The sequence below is a fragment of the Colletotrichum destructivum genome, chromosome 4, assembly GCF_034447905.1.
Source record: "Colletotrichum destructivum chromosome 4, complete sequence".
Lineage (NCBI taxonomy): Eukaryota > Fungi > Ascomycota > Sordariomycetes > Glomerellales > Glomerellaceae > Colletotrichum > Colletotrichum destructivum.
The window spans coordinates 4,680,638-4,697,911 of NC_085899.1; the positions used below are offsets into that span (position 1 = coordinate 4,680,638).

The 17,274-nt window shown below is 55.0% G+C and overlaps 5 protein-coding genes across 5 annotated transcripts; 3 read left to right on the forward strand and 2 right to left on the reverse strand.

Annotated features, from left to right (window-relative positions):
- The first annotated feature begins 679 nt into the window (after window positions 1-679).
- On the forward strand, window positions 680-1,202 carry CDEST_07361 (uncharacterized protein). Its single transcript, XM_062923520.1, has 2 exons — window positions 680-903; window positions 971-1,202. Exons 1-2 carry the CDS (start codon window positions 699-701, stop codon window positions 1,096-1,098), a joined length of 333 nt encoding a protein of 110 aa, XP_062779571.1. The 5' UTR covers window positions 680-698; the 3' UTR covers window positions 1,099-1,202.
- A 593-nt stretch (window positions 1,203-1,795) lies between these two features.
- Window positions 1,796-3,184, reverse strand: CDEST_07362 (Putative FAS1 domain-containing protein; the record flags this gene model as incomplete). Its single annotated transcript, XM_062923521.1, has 3 exons — window positions 1,796-2,114; window positions 2,188-2,645; window positions 2,705-3,184. 3 exons carry the CDS (start codon window positions 3,182-3,184, stop codon window positions 1,796-1,798), a joined length of 1,257 nt encoding a protein of 418 aa, XP_062779572.1.
- Window positions 3,185-4,743: 1,559 nt separating this feature from the next.
- CDEST_07363 (Putative ribonuclease III domain-containing protein) lies at window positions 4,744-5,281 on the forward strand (the record flags this gene model as incomplete). Its single annotated transcript, XM_062923522.1, has 2 exons — window positions 4,744-4,975; window positions 5,037-5,281. 2 exons carry the CDS (start codon window positions 4,744-4,746, stop codon window positions 5,279-5,281), a joined length of 477 nt encoding a protein of 158 aa, XP_062779573.1.
- A 3,544-nt stretch (window positions 5,282-8,825) lies between these two features.
- On the forward strand, window positions 8,826-11,316 carry CDEST_07364 (Putative glucose-methanol-choline oxidoreductase, FAD/NAD(P)-binding domain superfamily). Its single transcript, XM_062923523.1, has 6 exons — window positions 8,826-9,031; window positions 9,109-9,452; window positions 9,519-10,004; window positions 10,086-10,159; window positions 10,239-10,653; window positions 10,769-11,316. The coding sequence occupies exons 1-6, from the start codon at window positions 8,914-8,916 to the stop codon at window positions 11,168-11,170; spliced, it is 1,839 nt and encodes a 612-aa protein (XP_062779574.1). The 5' UTR covers window positions 8,826-8,913; the 3' UTR covers window positions 11,171-11,316.
- Window positions 11,317-12,218: 902 nt separating this feature from the next.
- CDEST_07365 (Putative basic-leucine zipper domain-containing protein) lies at window positions 12,219-14,864 on the reverse strand. The gene is made up of 2 exons (XM_062923524.1): window positions 13,474-14,864; window positions 12,219-13,416 (listed from the first exon to the last, which is right to left on the reverse strand). The coding sequence occupies exons 1-2, from the start codon at window positions 14,369-14,371 to the stop codon at window positions 12,587-12,589; spliced, it is 1,728 nt and encodes a 575-aa protein (XP_062779575.1). The 5' UTR covers window positions 14,372-14,864; the 3' UTR covers window positions 12,219-12,586.
- Between the last annotated feature and the right edge of the window lie 2,410 nt (window positions 14,865-17,274).

Consider the following 17,274-nt stretch of genomic DNA (forward strand, 5'->3'; position numbering starts at 1 on the left):
GTGTTCATGAATGAGGACTGGGGAGAAGGGTCCAGGAGACAGGAACAAGTGTTCATTGTTCCACAGTAGTAGTAAAAAGAACGAATCGCTTTTTCACATAGATTCTAGCAGCATCGGATAAACACTGTTATCCGGACCAGCTTCTTAGGAACCTAGGGCTCAATTGCTATCTGTTGCCAACAGGTTGATCCATCATCAGCCATTGGTCTCGGTCTTCGAGAGGTGGCAGTGACCGGAATCGTAGTTCCCGCTTTGCCATCATCGAGCTGTTCGGTCGACAATGTGATTGAGGAGGTCAGAAGCCCTTTTCCGCTGTCGGCCTCTTCAACCACAGCTCCCAGGGTTGACGCGAACTTGGAAAGCAATCGGATCGAGTCAACCCATTTTCTCCCGAGTTATTCTGACACTTGTCGTCGGCGCCACAATTCTACAAAGCCGATACCGATTGAGCGTTGGTTCATCCCGAAATTCTCCTTCCGGTCAATGCAGTTGTCTGACATGGGCTCTAGGCCGGTTGTGGCTGGTCCAACTTCATGATGTCACCGATATATTGTGCGTCAAGGACGTCATCTCGACTTCATGCCGCACGCCCCGGGGATGACGCGCATAGAGCATCACCGATTCTTATAAGACCCCCGCGCCCAGCAGCAACTGTCTCATTCTCGAATCACTACTCGCCCATCACCCTCCACATTACAATGAACAGAATCGCCTTCAGACAAACCAGACTTTTTGCCGCTTCAGTACCCAGAGCCAGAGCCATGTCGTCCCAGAACCCCATCCACGACGCCGCCGACGCCGCCGGCCAGAAGAAGGACACCAACCCCGCGAAGCCCAGCGTCATCTCCTCCGAGGGCGCCATTGGAAAGCAATTCAACCCTGATGGAAACGTCGGCCAGATCGGTATGATGATCATCCGCAACGATTGCCGTTGATGTCGACGAAACATGCTGACAGTTCGTAAAAACAGGCGAGGCCGTCGGCGGTCCCTTCTCGAAGGATGGCGCCATTGGAAGTCAGTTCGACGCCAGCAAGGGCGGCATCGCCGGCACCGTGGAAAAGGCAGTAGATGGACCCAGGAACCCGGCCAAGAAATAGATTTTGTCATAACTTATCGATGAATAATATTATGAAATAGTCCAGTTGAAGGCTACAGTTCTGCACGAAATGCACAATACAACGCCAACTTGCATATCGCTACGCACAGCACCTGTCATAAAATATTTATTGCATTAAATCCCATCATTATTGATTGCATTACCCCTGGAACGAGGTGTCCGGGGGGGTCCTATTGCAAGGGCATATTCGTGGTTGAGAGCGATGATGGTATTGAACTCGTATCAGGAAAGAAAGAATCTGGCCAATCAACCGATCCAAGTGACTACCATCCTTGCTATGGCCAGACATGACATGATTGGATGGATGGACCAGGGGGTTCGTCGGTATGTCAGAAATGTAAACAGAAATGTAAACAATCTGCAAACAAAAGACACGAGCACCGAGGAGCACAGGCAACCATCACCATTCAACATAGCCTGCAGAATTCGACGAACACATCCTCTAGTACAATACTTGCTTAGCTCTATCAACTGTAAATAAGTTCTAATATGTTCTCGTATATGTTCTCGTATATGCTATTAGTCACCACGCCGCCGAGTCGGTTGGGAACTTGACTACCTTCGAAGGTCGGCGGTTTCAAGGTTGAGACCCTACCTACTACGGTTTGGCATTTCTAGTAACAACCCCTATTCCAATGCTTGCATGGAACCATTCCCATGTTTCAGCACCCGGGGCACTAAATCAGGAATGCAGCGATGCCCGCAGCGACAGAAAGCACCGCAACCGCGCCGGGGAGCAGTCCACTTCCGGACCCAGTCGGAACCGGGATCGGCTGGCTCGACGCCGTGGTCGTGGCATTGGCTGCAGGCGTCGCGACGGCGGCAACGGTCTGGAGCAGACTCGGCGTCGCGGTGTATCTCATGAGGTCCGTTGCGAAGGAGACGCTCGAGAAGGGCAAGCTCGAGACCGAGGACGCGCTGGGGAAGGCGAGTCGCTCAGACGCCGGCGCCGACGGCTCCAAAGATGCTCGGTCAAAGTTTCCCGGGCTCAACACACTGGAACGAATGACTAGGTGTCAGCATGGGTGTTCCTCTGAAACGATGTTGACCGCCCGTTGTTTGTACGAACCTGTCAATCACATGGGCGACACCGTTGTACAGAATGGTATTGGGGAACGTGATCCTCGCGTTGTTCACCCAGGCGGAACCGTCCGGCAGCACGGTGAAGGTCAAGTTGGCGCCTTGGAGGGTCGGGACCGTGACGTTGCCCAGGGACGGCGAGAAGATGACGTTGTTGGGGATGATGTGGTAGCGCAGGACCGCCCGGAGCGTCTCGACGTCCGCCGACTCAAGCACCGAGCCGATCGACTGGAAGGCCGCGTCCGTGGGCACAAAGATGGTGTAGTCCGAGATGTTGAGGCCCTGGATGTCGGCCCCGGTCTCGCCAAACGCGAAGTTGAGTTGGGTGGCCTCCAGCGCGGCGTTCATGGCGAGGTAGCCCGCTCGGAAGGTGAAGAGCTGGAACGGCGCCCCGAAGGAGAGTACCGTGTCGACTTTGTGGATTGTGATGCCACCCAGAGTTATGTCCTAGTTATTTAAAATCAGCGCGCTGCACAATTTTGACCAAGGACGCGGAATATACTGACAGCTTCGGTGACGGTGGAAATGGTCTGCTCTCCGGACAGGATGCACACGTCCTGCCCGTTCCTCACGAGTCCGTTGTACGCTCCACCGGTGAAATTAGAGAACGGCTGCTGAGCAGTGATGTACGAGTCGTCCAGCAAAGTCTGAGCAAACGTGGGGACGTCGGTGATGACGCTGGACGGGTAAGCCCCTCGGAAGACGTGGTTCGCAAGGAGCGCCCCGATCGCGACGGTGTCGTTGCGAAGCTCGATGGCCTGGCCTTCCGGGATGTCCCGCGGCACGTTGGCGAAGGCTTCGTTCGTCGGCGCCACGATGGTGATGTTCGAGGCCGAGGACAGGGTGTCCGCAAGGCCGTCCACCAGACCGACGAGCTCGAGGAGCGTGCTGAGGTCGTCTTGGGAGGCGAGGAGCGCGGCGAGGTCACCCTGAGCCACACAGGACCCGGCGGCCATCAGCACAAAAGACAAGATTGACGGACGCATGGTGAAGATTTTCTTCAACGCGGAAGCGAATGCTGAGATGGATATTACTGCTCGGAGAAGGTAGAGTGAAGTTGATAATGCGATGTCGTGGAGTAGTAGTCTTGTTAGTTCGATGAGTCCCCAACATGCTTCTTTATAAAGCGAGCTCAGATGAGAGCCACGCAAGGTGCCTCCAGCCTCTCATGGATCATACGACAATGCAGATAGTCATGACGACTTGTCGCCAACTCGACATCGAAGGAAAGCCAACTAATCTAGCATGGCCTTCCGGATCTTGGTGTTCCAAGCATCATTGAGTCTCGCGAACCCATGGTGCCCAGAGTTGCACAGCCCTTGCCTTGAACACGCGGATGCCAATCACCAAAGATATATCCAGCAGCGGCTACGGCCAAACCTTACCTTGGTCTGACACGCATTGAGAACCAGTTTAGCTTGGGTTTCCTCCACTAATATTCGGGCGCAGTGGGGCCTACTGTGCCCCGTCCGTTTAAGCTTAGTTTGCTCCTTCGGGTAGTGGGGTTACGATCCGTCTATTCGAGCTTAGCTTGTTCTCGATTCGGCACCTCCCCCAGCCCCATGTGGCGCGGATGCACTTTGTGGTTGGCTTCTGGGTGTCCGCCTGGAATTATGCGTGGTGGACTTTATGAGTGTTGCCAAAGTCTCAAACGGATGGATCTCTAAGCACATCTAATCTGCATAAATCTTTCTTTTTAGGTGCATGTCCCATCCTTGGGTTTTTGTTTTCGTCCCAGGGTTGGTTTTCCTGACAACTCGTAGTAAGATCTCAGTCGGTTCTTGTAAGGCTATTGATCCAAGTCTTTAATGTTCATGAGAATCTTGTTTTTTTTTCGTTGGGTCACTTCATTATGGTATTTGGGAACATTGTGTTGTTCCAACTGTTCAACATTTCGTATGCTCTTTATTTTTATTGAGATTGTTGGTAGAAAAAACTTGTCAAGGGCTCAAGTAGATAGACAGCCTCGGTGAATTCTGCCTCAACGTTCAATCTGACGCTTATTTAAGGACCGGGAATGAGTGGCGTATGTCATCAGCATCTTTATGCGACTGAGGAACATGTCCGAGATACTGCACATTCACTCTGCGCATGCCTGAACAGTTGGCAGGAATCACAAGCCTTAGAGCCCAACGAAATTCAATCTCAAGCCCTCATTCTTTAACTTCATTCGCGTTACGCGTCAGACTAGCCCTGAATTTCCATTTCATATCGAATGAATAGAAGATAAGAGGCAACGAGGGAGACTGGCTGAACGCGTCCATTGGAGGAGGGGCTGGCTGACCAAGACAAAATGCTTCCTAGACATGTATTTAGATTCCTGTTAAGCGGCTGGCTCAAGGGATATTACTATTACATCAATTAGGGAGGCTGGGGGACAGCGGCTTGAGTGCTGCAGACGTTTTTCAATAAATAGCCATGCCTAACCGTGAGATTGTCACAGAATATATCGCACCTCACTCACTACACAACTCTTTTCTCATAACCCTTTACAAAGCTTTCAGACAAAAGAAACTGGCAGCAGTAACCCCCCATTCTATCAACCATGAACTCCGCCCAAGATACGAAGCTCGCAATCGCTATGGCCATTATCGGCTACCAATTCGTCGACACCAACTGGCTGTGGGAGTCTCTGCAGGCCGCCGGGTCCCCAGCCCAGGAAATCGGTATTCGATATGTAAAAGAGGGCAACAAGATCTTGGCCATATATGGAGATCGCCTGCTCGGACAGTTCGTTGCGCATGAAGGCATCCTCCAGAACACCATGCAGAGAAGTCGTCAAGATCCATTCCGTTGTTGATCATGCCAAGCTATACTAACTAACTTTTGAGAACACAGGCGAGATAGACGACCGCATCAAGTACTGCGTCAACAATGAGCGTTTGGCTCGAATCTTCGATGAAGTTGGTCTCGTGTCTTGCATCAACCAGAACCCCTCTCAGGGAATCCACCTCGGGCCCAGGACCAAGTCGGCCACCATCGAGGCCATCATCGGCGCTGTCGCCATGGACGGCGGACTCCAAGCGGCCCGAGAAGTCGCTCAACACTTGGGAGTCTATACTCCACAAGAGACCGAACACTAATAAGCGCCCTCTACCCCTAGCTTGTCTTGGCCAAGAGAGTTCTCAGAATCCCCATCTCAAGTTGTTGGGGGTCCCGTACGAGCATCCACCAGGAGAGTCTCGCATCTCTCTTGCTTGCAGATCCAGCGAAGGGTATCGAAGCGTACTTTGTTCTGCTTAGGTATAGAAACCTTTTCTCAGATCTGCCAGCTTGCAGACTGTGCGAGGCTCGCTTGATGGATGCAATCTGGGACCCTGGGTTGGGGGGTATAAACCGCCCCCTTGGCTGAGGGACTCTTTTCGGTAGCAAGCGAGCGCTAGTTCGCTAGCCGCTGAGATCTGCCGCTGCGAGCTGTGGGGAACAAAAGGGTGTGACCGGGAGGGTGTGGAGTGGGTGTGAGGGTCTTGGGCATGTACCACTTGGTTGAATTGTGTTGGAGCTCGAGGATTTTGGGTGACCGACAAGAGGGTATTTTTGTCTATGCGAGGACCATGAGATGAATTCTTCCTCTAGCACGAAGACCCAACCTTTTGTTCTCGCAGTGTCGGCACACCCAGCTGGACATGGGACATGCGCTGGGCCAGGAAGGAGTTGAGGGACATCGCGGTGAGGGCGAGGAACAGGGTGAACTGTAATGTACCATGGCATATGGAGCATGGTGCTAGGGGGGGATTTGGAGGATAAGCCCAATGCCTTAGATGCATGTTAGCAGCATGTAGCCACTTACGGCTGCACAATGGGAACTTGCATCTAATCAACTTCGCTCCTTCATCAGTAACATATATGTGAATGGGATCATCTGTCTGCTGTTCAAGTGTGGGATGTACTTCGGAAAACTGGCCCTGGAAAACAACGTCAAGAAACATAAGGCACGACTGGTGGCCATGAGCTTCATGCAACGCGAGGAGATCGGCTACGAGGAGACTGGTGCGTGTCCCGATTGTTCGCTCCTTCCTGCTCTATTGCTACATGGTGCTTGCTACTTCCTGCAGCAACAGGACCCTAACCAACCAACCAACCACCCACCCGTTATATATCAAAACAATCACATCTTTTTCCAACAACAGTCCGTGACGCAGCGGGATCAATAGACTCTTCTTTGATTGAACGTCCCGGCGCACGGGTGTGTGGGTTCGAGTCCCACCGCCGTTGGTAAAGTCCTAGCATCGTTACACCTGAGGCTGGTAAGAGCTTCCTAGGATTTTCATAGACTCCGCTGTCCGCAAGGATAAGAGTTGAACTTTTTGAGTCCTTTCTGCTGATGAAAGGATGTCTTGTTGAGCCGTTTTGTGTGTTGGGTTTCAAGTTGCTTGCCTACTTATACCGGTTCTCCCCTGCCTACCTACCTACCATTGCCCCTCTTAAACTAATTCTACAAAATGCTTAGTATTTACAGATACACCTACACTTACTCTAAACCAATACAGCAGCGAAGTCACTACTTGTATCCTATAATCATGCATTTTTCTTCTGACTGACTGACTTTGGGTCGTATTTGTTACCCAACATAAGAAACCCAGTCCACTGAGCATGGCTCCTTCAGTCAGATTGCTTCATTTGCATTCCATTTTAGTCCTGATTCTGTGTCGACTTGATCTCCGAGCCCGTTCCAAGCAAAGCAGTTGCGAATACTCCACGACTTGACGTGTCCAACCTGGATAATCTCTGTTGATTGAACCGCACCCATTACATTCGCTCTGTCACTGCTGCTCCCGCCGCTGGGATTCGAGCTTGGTATTTGCACTGACATGCCGAGTGCAAAGGCAATTTGTTCCGTACAGACAGACATGCTTCCAATTCAAAGATCGAGGCTTCCCTCAGCACGCTCTGGAATGTGCTTGTATTAAATGGGCTTGATTCGGGGGTCGAGAACTCTTGGAGATTGAACATCTTTCGAATAGATTTCTTTGGAACGGACGCCGATTTCCAAGGTTTTTTTGGTCTCAAAGGCTATCCAATCAAGTCAGGAAAGACCTCACTCAGAGCCGCCTGTAGCACGACCCTGGCATGCAAGACATCTATGTCTTCTGGGGCAAACCAGCCTCCCTGGGCTTCCATCGAAGCCATGAAGCAGAATGATGTTAGAGTACTCGCTCTCACAGGAACATCAAACTACCCAAGGCGGAATAGATGCCGATCAACAAGAGCTGTCGCCGCCCCGCGCAGCAGCAGGCAGCCTAGTCTACAGGCTGCAGCCTCGAGATGTGCGCATCCGAACATGCCGTCGGTAACATGCACCACGAAACCCGGGCATCCAATCGAATCGGCATTTGAGCCCCCTTCCCCCATCTCCAAGATACGTGGAATACGGTGTACACGTTGCGCGCAGGCGGCAGGCCCAGATGGGTAGTAGCTAGTCGCAGTCCAACCGCCCAGGATGCGCCTGTCCCAAGACATACAGATGGAAGACCAAGACTACAGAAGTACCCACTGCAGCGTCGGTCTCCCGGGCCCTCGTGACACCTCCAAGCCCGAATCTCACACCGATCCTTGGGCGATGCGGAGAGAAGATATGGGAAAAAAGATGTAGAGTGAGAAAGAATGGGTCGCCAGGAAGCGGGATGATGTGCGCGCCAAGCTGGACGTCCGTCGGCCGGATCCTTCCACCGCGCATGCAATTGCCTTGGCCTTTCTTTCGTTCGCCAAAGCGTCCGTCCCATGCCCGCCCGTTCGGCTTCTTACCAGAGTTGGGAATATCAGGCCATCCGTTCTGCGGTTTGGATGACAGGCAACTTACATACTTATGAACACCTTCCGTCAATGTTGTCAGATTTGGAGAAACAGGCGGAATTCGGGGCTGGACAGACAGACAACGGACAGAGACGGGCAGAGGAAAAGAGGTGAGGGGGGCCTATTCCCCGGCACCGGGAGCATACGACGCTAGCCGTGATCCTAGTCGGCCGAATGTCTTGACATACGTCGCTGTCTCGATCCTTTGGCGTGCGTAATCCAATGGAGCGTGGTGCCTTGTCTCTCCCACCAATCCTACCGCCGTCAGAGTGTGTTGATGTATCTCATCCCCCGCCTCGAATTCAAGATTTCGGGCATAATCAAACGATCGGCAGAGTGGAGAAGCCTAGCCCCTCGTTATGTCTATCCAAGGCTGGCTCTGTCTCCTCGGTCCCTCCCCCTCAAGTCATCTGCCATCGAATGATCAGGTCCCTGCTCCCCTCCTCCCCCAGATTTTCCCCAATTGGAGGTTTTTTTTTCTTGTACCCAGAAACAAAAACAAAAACAAACAAAATCCACCACGAGAGCGCGGCCCCCCCCCCCCCCTTCAATCTCCCTCTCTCTCTCTCACCCGCCAAGCACGCCTATGGCATGGGCTCGCTTCGCCCGGTCTGACAACCCGCAGCGCGATGACGCATGATGATGATGCGTAACCTGCGAGGTGGACCGGCTGGGCTCGAAATGCCTTGCGTTCTCCCTCTCAGTCTTTTGGGGAGCCAAGATGGGCTGAGTCGGCTCAACCCGTCGTGATGAGAATGGGCCATCGCGGCCGGGTATATGAGGTCTCGAACCCCGTTCCGGAGGGCATGGAGCTAGTTGAAATTCTCGGCCAGACTCGTCTAGAATCTGTTGGACATTCTCCGGGTCGCTCAATTGACTATTTTCTGTGCTTCCCTCCTTTCTCAGAAAGACAGCCATCGCGATGCAGCTCCCATTGACCCTCCTGGCGGCGCTCCTGAGCGCCGGAGCATTGGCCGCGCCAATCAAAGGCATCGACCGCGCGAATATTGAGGATGAATACGACTTCATCATCGCAGGAGGTAAATTATAAATGCTCTGGCCCGAACTCACACGCTCACGGGTCGAAGCCCCAAGACTGACCAACACACAATCTCAGGTGGCACCGCCGGCCTCGTCCTAGCGAACCGGCTCTCCGAGTCCGGCAAGCAGCGGGTCCTCGTGCTCGAAGCGGGGCCGAGCCCGGAGGTCGTATCGGCCTACAAGCCGCCCGGCGGCAACCAGTTCCTAGGCGGCACCGCCATCGACTGGTCCTTCTACACGACGCCGCAGGAGCACCTCGATGACCGCATCCTCCGCTACCACCGCGGCCGCTGCCTCGGCGGTAGCAGCGTCACCAACGGCTTCTACTACGGCCGCGGCAGCGCCTCCGTCTACGACGACTGGGTCAAGATCGGCAACCCGGGCTGGGGGTGGGACGACGTCTACCCGTTGTTTGTCAAGGTGCGTAGTGATACCGATGCCATTCCCGTTTCTTTGTTGGGGACCCTCGACTAAAACAAATGTCAGGGCACGCACTTCAACCCGCCAGACGACCACGAAGCCAGGGGCTTCGACGTCTCCTACAAGACCCACGACCCCTCGGCCTACGCCGACGGGCCACTCCAGATCGGGTACCAGGGCTACGTACCGCCGTCGGGCGTGGGTTTCATCGAGGCCGCCGCCGACGCCCTGCAGATCCCCATCGTCCAAGACTACAACACGGGCAACAGCACCGGCGTCAAGCAGGGCACCGGCCACCTCGATGCCGACTTCATGCGCAGCTCCAGCTACGACAGCTACCTCCGCCAGGCCCGACGCCGCCGCAACCTAGACGTGCTGTACTCGGCGCCCGTGTGGAAGATCAACTTTGACCAGTCCTCGGGCGAGAGGCCCCGCGCCGAGGGCGTCGCCTTCATGGACCACCCCACGGGCGTCGTGCACGAGGTCAAGGCGAAGAAGGAGGTCATCGTGAGCGCGGGCGCGTTCAACTCGCCCCAGCTGCTGATGGTTTCTGTAAGTTGGCGGGTGACGGCGGTCGCGTTGGCTCCGTGTCAACATGAGTACGAAATGTAGATTCTGACCCGAGGAACACAGGGAGTCGGCCCGACAGCCCAGCTCGAAGAATTCGCCATCGAGCCCGTCCATATCAACGAGAACATCGGCCAACAGTACGTTTCTCTCCCTCCCGCTTTTTCCTCCCCCCCCCCTTCCATAATCGTCTTTAACTGACAATGCCCCTAATCAAAGCCTCAACGACCACTCCGTCTTCAGCATCATGGCGACCTCGACGCCCGAGTTCTCCACCTCGGACATGGCTGCCACCTACTCGGCCCTGCGCGAAGCCCAGGACGAGTTCTACACGAACCAGACGGGCCAGTACACGGCGCCCTCCGGCATCACGAATGCCTTCCAGAAACTCTCCGAGGCCGAGCTCGAGGCCATCGGTGCCGGCGAGATCATCACGGCCGGGCTCGCGAACCAGTCGCACATCGAGTACCTCTTTGAGAGCGTCTTCTACCCCAGCGGGCCGACGCCGTACTACACGCCCCGCGGCAACGAGACGTACATCTCCCTGACGGCGTCGAGCATGGTGGCGCTTTCCAGGGGCAACGTCACCTTGCGGTCGAGCTCCATGGCCGAGTTCCCTCGGATCAACCCCAACGTGAGTGGTTCTTCTGCGCCCCCTCTCCCCCATTACATACATTCACCCCCCCCCCCCCCCCCGTCTCTTCTTTCGCCTGCGTCTCGTCTCATGGTCAGACCTAATGTACCACCAGTACTACGCTCATCCTGTGGATCGCATCATCGCCCTTGCTTCCTTCAAGTATCTCCGCAAGATCCTCGCCCACCCGCGCATGGCCGCCTTCACCGTGGGGCCGAACAACGGCGAGGTCTCCCCCGGCGCCGACAACGTGTCCGAGGACGACGAGGACGCCGTCCTCGCCTACGTCCGCGCCAACACGATCCCCAACTGGCACGCTTCCGGCACGAACCAGATGCTGCCGGAGGCCGACGGCGGCGTCGTCGACCCTAGGCTGCGCGTCTACGGCGTCGATGGCCTGCGCGTCGTCGACTGCAGCATCATCCCCGTGTTGCCGGACGTCAACATCGTCGCGTCCGTCTACATGATCGGGGAGAAGGGCGCCGAGATGATCCGGGAGGACTGGGACGATTTGTGAGTTGGGAGGGCGACTCGGTTCATTTCACGATGCATACGACGGAGGTTTCTTTGCTTCATATTGCTTTTAAAGTTGAGAACCGTATCGATGACATATATGGCATCCATTGATCATTTATTAATGCTTATCACTCTGTTCGATTGGCCTTCGCTTCGAACGTCCCAAGCTCGGTCTGCCATCCCCTCATGTTGTTCTCACGTTGTTGGCTCATGGCAATTTGCCAGCATTGGTCCCCCTGCCAGACCCAAATACTGGCAGTGTTGTGAGCAATACCTTTGCAAGGTATCAAGGTCAAGGCCCGTCGTCCAGTAAAACTGTGCAACCCACGTCGATCCCGCAATCTCTATCATGCCATCTTAACTACCCTATCTCCCCTGTCGATGATACCCAGCTGGCCCAGGAAGCCGACAAGATCAATAACCCTGAGCCTCTTACGCACTGCGGCGGTAACCCAGACCAGGCCGACGGTGTCACAGAGCACCCAACCCGCCCACCACGCCGCCTCGTCACACCGGACGGGGGGCCTTTGCCGCAAGAGATCCAAACAACGATCGCAGGGACAATCAAAGACCCCGTCGTCTCGACCACCATCCTCAACCAACCCCTGGCGGCGAGAGGAGAAGGAACACGAGAGACGGATGACAGGGCTTCGGGCGATTCATGCTATTCAAGCTATTCAGCTTCCCGTCCGTACTTACCATGTACCTTCGGAAGGTGGGTGAGATTTCCTCGGGAGCATCCTTCCATCCGTCCCATCACCCAAACTCACTAGGAAATCGGTATCTACTAGGATGGTCACCCATGAATCGAGCAGTAGCCAAGCGTTTCATACACGAGACAGTGACAGACGGACGGTCGGTTGAGGACGAAAGGGAAACGGCAAAGGGCACGTAGTAAGCGGGTTCTTGGGGATGCCACGCGACATTTCGTGCCTCATCGTTACCATCTGGACCCATAGGACACCAATGTGAGACAAGTCGGGGAACATCAGGTGGAAGGGCGGACACACAAACACCACGAGCAGGATCGTGGTCCACATCAAGTTGAATGAAGCAAGCATGTTTTTGAATTCTTTGTTTGTATTCGCTTCAGATCGAGTTGCGAGAGCGCCCAATCTATCTGATACACGCTGCCTAAGGCCAACCGTGAATCCCTACCCCTCCTTCTTGCTCGCCGCCAGTGCCACAATCATCAATCATACTGAACCTGCTGGTCCCTTTAGAATTCTTTTCGTCCAGCTCAACAGAGAATAAAATAAGAGAATAAATGCCTGTCCCCGTTTGGGTGTAGTTGATTCCCATGTTCGATCCCAACGCCATGTCCCAGATATCAAGCTAGTATGCACAGGAAATGATGGAGCGAACTCAATGCCCGTAATAATGGTGCTAAAAAGAAAGTCGAGTAAAGAGCGTGAGACTAGAGAACGAGCGACTCTAATCTTGCGAGGACGGGTTCCAGGCTGGCTGCGAGGCGTTGTACCCTGGCCATGGCGACACAGGCGTTTTGCTCCTCTTCCGAGGCATCAACAAGATCGTAGCGGGCAAGGACCTTCTCCGTCTCGACGCCGCCGAAGATGTCAATGTGGGAGAAGCCTTCCGTGTCCAGTTCGACGGGGCCTTCGGCGGAAAGTGCAGGGGAAGAATGGTACAGGGCAAACTCAGGGTCGTTCTCGAACTCGTCGTCAAAGACCTCCGTCTCTGCGGGGGCTTGAGACGGGAGCTCCGGAGCAAGAGTCTTGGGCGCCTCAATGGCGGGGATGTCGATCTTCTCGTCATCCGATTCGAACGTCTCACCAACAAAGTTGGAAGACTTGCCAGAGAGGACGTTAGAGTCGATGGTGACGGGGACGTCAGGAGTCTCGAGAACAGCGAAGACCTGAGGTTGGAAGTTGTAGGCATCGTTATCGATGTTGAGCATGGCGAAGTCCATGTTCTGCTCCGGAACCATCGCCATACCAATCTGCTGCTGTTGCTGCTGGCCCTGGTTGGCGTAAGGGTTGATATCCTTGGGGATCTGACGCTGCTCGGGCTGCCTCTCAACCTTGACAGCAGCGGCGGGCTGGGGAGCAGCCTGGGGGTTGGTGCTCAGATGGTCGAGAAAGTTAGAAAAGGATGGCGAAGCGAGAAGCATGCGGGTGAGATCCTGCAGGCGCTTGTTCTCGTCCTGGAGAGCGCGGTTGTGAACACGGAGGTCGCCGTTCTCAGAAACCTTGTTGGCAATCTCGGCCTCAAGCTGGGTGATGTATTCTGTGAACAGTCAGCGAAGAGTTCTGTCATAGAGATGCGAATGATGATGCAACTTACCCTTTCTGCGTGAACGGAATGCACGTGCGGAAACCTTGTTGCGAAGCTGGCGACGCTCCTTGCTGCTGAGCTTCTTGCCCTCCTCGCTAGCGAGAAGTCTCTCGTCCTCGTCCATGTCCTCCTCATCCTTCTTGGACCGGGGCAGGTTCATGAGGGGAGTGGGGCTGTCACCCTCCTGAGCGGGCTTAGCACGCATAGAGTTAAGAAGCTGGGTGATCTTTTGTTCGACGATGGGGTCGGTGGGCTGCTGGCTCTTGGTACGCGGCTTGTTGCTCATCTGCTGGTGGCGCTGCTGCTGCTGCTGGATGATCTGCTGTTGTTGCCTCTGCTGGGCCTGGGCTTTGGCGAGGGCAGCCTGGGAGTGCATGCCGGGCCAGAGTCTGCCGACGTTGCTCTGCTGGGAAGGCACCACAGGCGACTCCTGGCCAGCGATGGCCGAAGGGTTGACCGTGGGGTTGGGGAAGAAGTACTGGGAGTCGGGAGGAGACTCGAATTCCATGTCCATGTCGAGACCGGTAGAGTTCTGGGAAGGGGAAGTGTTGAAGTCGAACAAGTCGTTCTCGGGGCTCAAGCCGGCGCCGAGATATTCCATGCCATAACTGCTGTTGTAGCCGCTGATGTGGGGGTTCACCTCATTCACGGCGAGAGTGCTGGCGAGGGCACCAGGCACGATGCCCGTCTGCTGCTTGTAGAGATCGTACTGGTGGCTCGGGCCAGTAAGGGGCTGTGATGCCGAGGGCATGGTCGGGGTCGCGACGGTGCTGACCGAGGGGCGAGTGAAGGTGTTCTTTGAGGTAGCGGCGGGGGACAGCGATGGGGACTGGTAGGACATGTTGTCGTACTCGCTGAAGTCGAGGAGGGAGTCGAGGCTATCGACGTTCTGATTCGAGGTCGTCATTGTCGTCGAGTATAAGGGTTCGATCCCTCAGGTATCGAGATATGTAGGATGGTGGATTCAGGTCCGCACCAGATCTACGGCGAATCTCTAGTTTTGTTTGATGGACCCCGTAGGCGACGAGGTAGAAATGCTCTTTTGAGAATTGTATTGGGTAGCGGTACGTGGTTCGAATAATGAGGCTCGTGACGATGGACCGCGATGCCTCAGGTGTATGTTAAATTGATCGTAGGAGAAAGAGTCGACACGAGTCGAGAGTTGATGGATGATGATGGAGAAAATAGATGAAAAGGGAGCAAGAACCAGAAGTCGAGTACAGCGAGGGGTTTGGGGGGTCTAGGCAATGGATGTATGGGAAGCGTAACAAAAAGGGAGCAGAGCACGGGGACTCCGTTTCTTGAATGATTTGGGTGCCTGGTCCTCAGAGGAGCAGGGGGGGGAGGGAAGGAAAAGCGGGTCGAGCGGGCTCTGGGCGGGCTGAGCAGGGATGGCGTCCGCTGGGAAGCAGCGTCCAGGAGAGCAGGAAGAAGGCAGGGAGTGAAGGGGAGGGTGGAGGGGGAAGAGACCTGGGAGAGTGAGGGACGCTGGGAGGGAAAGAGGGAAAGAGGGACGCGTAAGCCGATGGACGACCTCGCCTGATCGGGACTAGCGCGGGGGAATGAGAGAGATGGGGCCGGGCGTCCTTGGCTGACGGGGAACGAGAAGGTGCGCTGGTGTGGTTTGATTTTAGTGTGTGTGTGTGCTGGGTGTTCCTCCCCTCTGACTCTTTCTCTCTCTGTGCAGCAGGTGCAGCGCTGAGGCGGCAGTTGCATTAAGACCGACCGACTCCTCTCTCCCTGGCCGAAGTGATTGTAAATAGGTAGGCAGGCGCGAAGGAGCAAAGTAAACAGGTGCAGGTCAGACAGACACAGTGGAGGAAGGACTTTGGTCCGTCCGCGTACCTTCCTGCTGCAGTGCACACGAAAAGGTACACGTCTGCGGCCTGAGGATGACGACGCCAGCTGCCTTTTTGGGCAGCGTCTATTGTTTTTTTGCTTCCCGGTTGTCGTCGTCGTCGTCGTCGTCAACAGTCAAGCCAGGGGGATGAGAGGGTCTCCTCCAGGCTCTAGATGCCTGGACCTTTTCTACATGATAGCACCATGCAATTCGATGAGGCCTCCTCGTCACTGTTACTCGCCAGCAGATAGCGATATGTCGACCGGCGCGATGCGATTGTGCGACGTCGCTGTTTCGGAATGCTGGCTGACGACGATGCTCACGACGCCGCCGAGTGAGTTTTCTTCTTCATTTCCTGCCTCTTCTTCCCCTCTTACTCCGTACTTTGACTCCATCCCGATCTTGTAGAGTGTCGCTGTTATTCTCTCCCTCGCTTTCTATCTTCCCCTTGCCCCCTCTCTCTTTTGGGTTTGCAATACGCAAGCAACAGCGATGACAACGTCAATCACATCACTGCAAGGTCGTCGTGGTCTCTCAAGCCAGAAATATCGAAAGGAATCATGGCCGAGGCTTGTTAAGACATTCTGCTGACGCCCCTGCGAATCCCGCTCTGACCGAAGTGCAAAGTCCGAACTGGCGCTGAGCCAACAATCAACACCCCGACGGACCCGGGCGGCGGACAGTCTAGAGCCTACGGGTGCCGTTCTCCCGCAACCCGTTGCATGTGTCCCCCCTGTTCGCTCTCGCTTGCAACGACGAAAAACGAGCCTCGACGTCGTACCCCGTACCGAGTACGCTCTCCCACACCCACCTGTGGATGTGACCAGCTGTACTGCTACTCAGGAACGTGGCATCGCGTGGCTGTTCCAGTTGGCGCTCATGGGCGCTGTGCCCTGGACCTTATGTCGCGCCGTCCTCCCGCCGTCGGTTGGTTGTTGTAAGTTTCGAGCTTCTCTCACTCTTCCCACCATCAGCAAATAAGAGCTCGTTGTTTGGTGACGCTCAGAAAAAAGGTTGCTTCACACTATGCTCAGCCTTGATGGCTGACTGACTGACTGCCTGACTGACTGAACCCCAAGTGGTTTATGATCATCAATCTGTCCCAACCTCCAGCTGCTCAAGGCAGGCTTGGAACTTGCTGTGTGTACGCAACTGCTGACCACCGCCCTCCTAATTCCGAATACGTTCTTCCACGCCGAATCCCGCCCGTCGCATTTCAGCCTCTAGGCACGCAGGCGCGTTCCCGAATCGTCTCGAGTCCGAGTGCGACTCCCGACATCCCGCCCACATCACGAAGAGGCCCCTCTGAAATATGCTCACTTGAACGGACTTTAGACTGTCTCTGGCCTTGCCGAGGGTCGATTTCGGTCATACGTTGACACAAGGCCGTCACAATCCCGGAAGCATACACTTCGTTGGCTCTCGCATTCATCCAAAAGGCCTCGGTTCTCACAGTGGCCACAGCCAGATCCCCCCCTTCCCCCGTTCAAGGGATTGCCCCGTTCGTTCTGGAAATGCCGCCATCCATTCCAGTGGGGGGGACGCGGGTTGCTGATGATTTCCGTTCCCTGACCCTACCGCCATTATTCATGCACTGCCACCACGACTGTTATCACTATCGAAATCACCAAATCACCCGCCCCTCGACGTTTGATTCGTCAAATTTCGCCATTGTGCTTGCCGCCCGGGCTGTGCCATCGACACACCTGAGCGAGCCCGTCGAGAAAACACGGGACGCAGGCCCAGGGTAGGGGGCAGGGTGGCTCAGATGAGCCCCCAAAAAGTGTTGTTTATCCGCCATCAGCTGTCAATCGGCTTTGCTGGGTGCCGAGCGACGACCAATACGGCCTCCATCCGGCATCAAGTCAAACGCAAAACGAAAACTAGAAGTGGTTCGAAATTTGACTTTATGACTTTGCCGCAGCAATAGCAATTCTGCCGAAATCCCAAGTTCGCACCCAACAGTACGA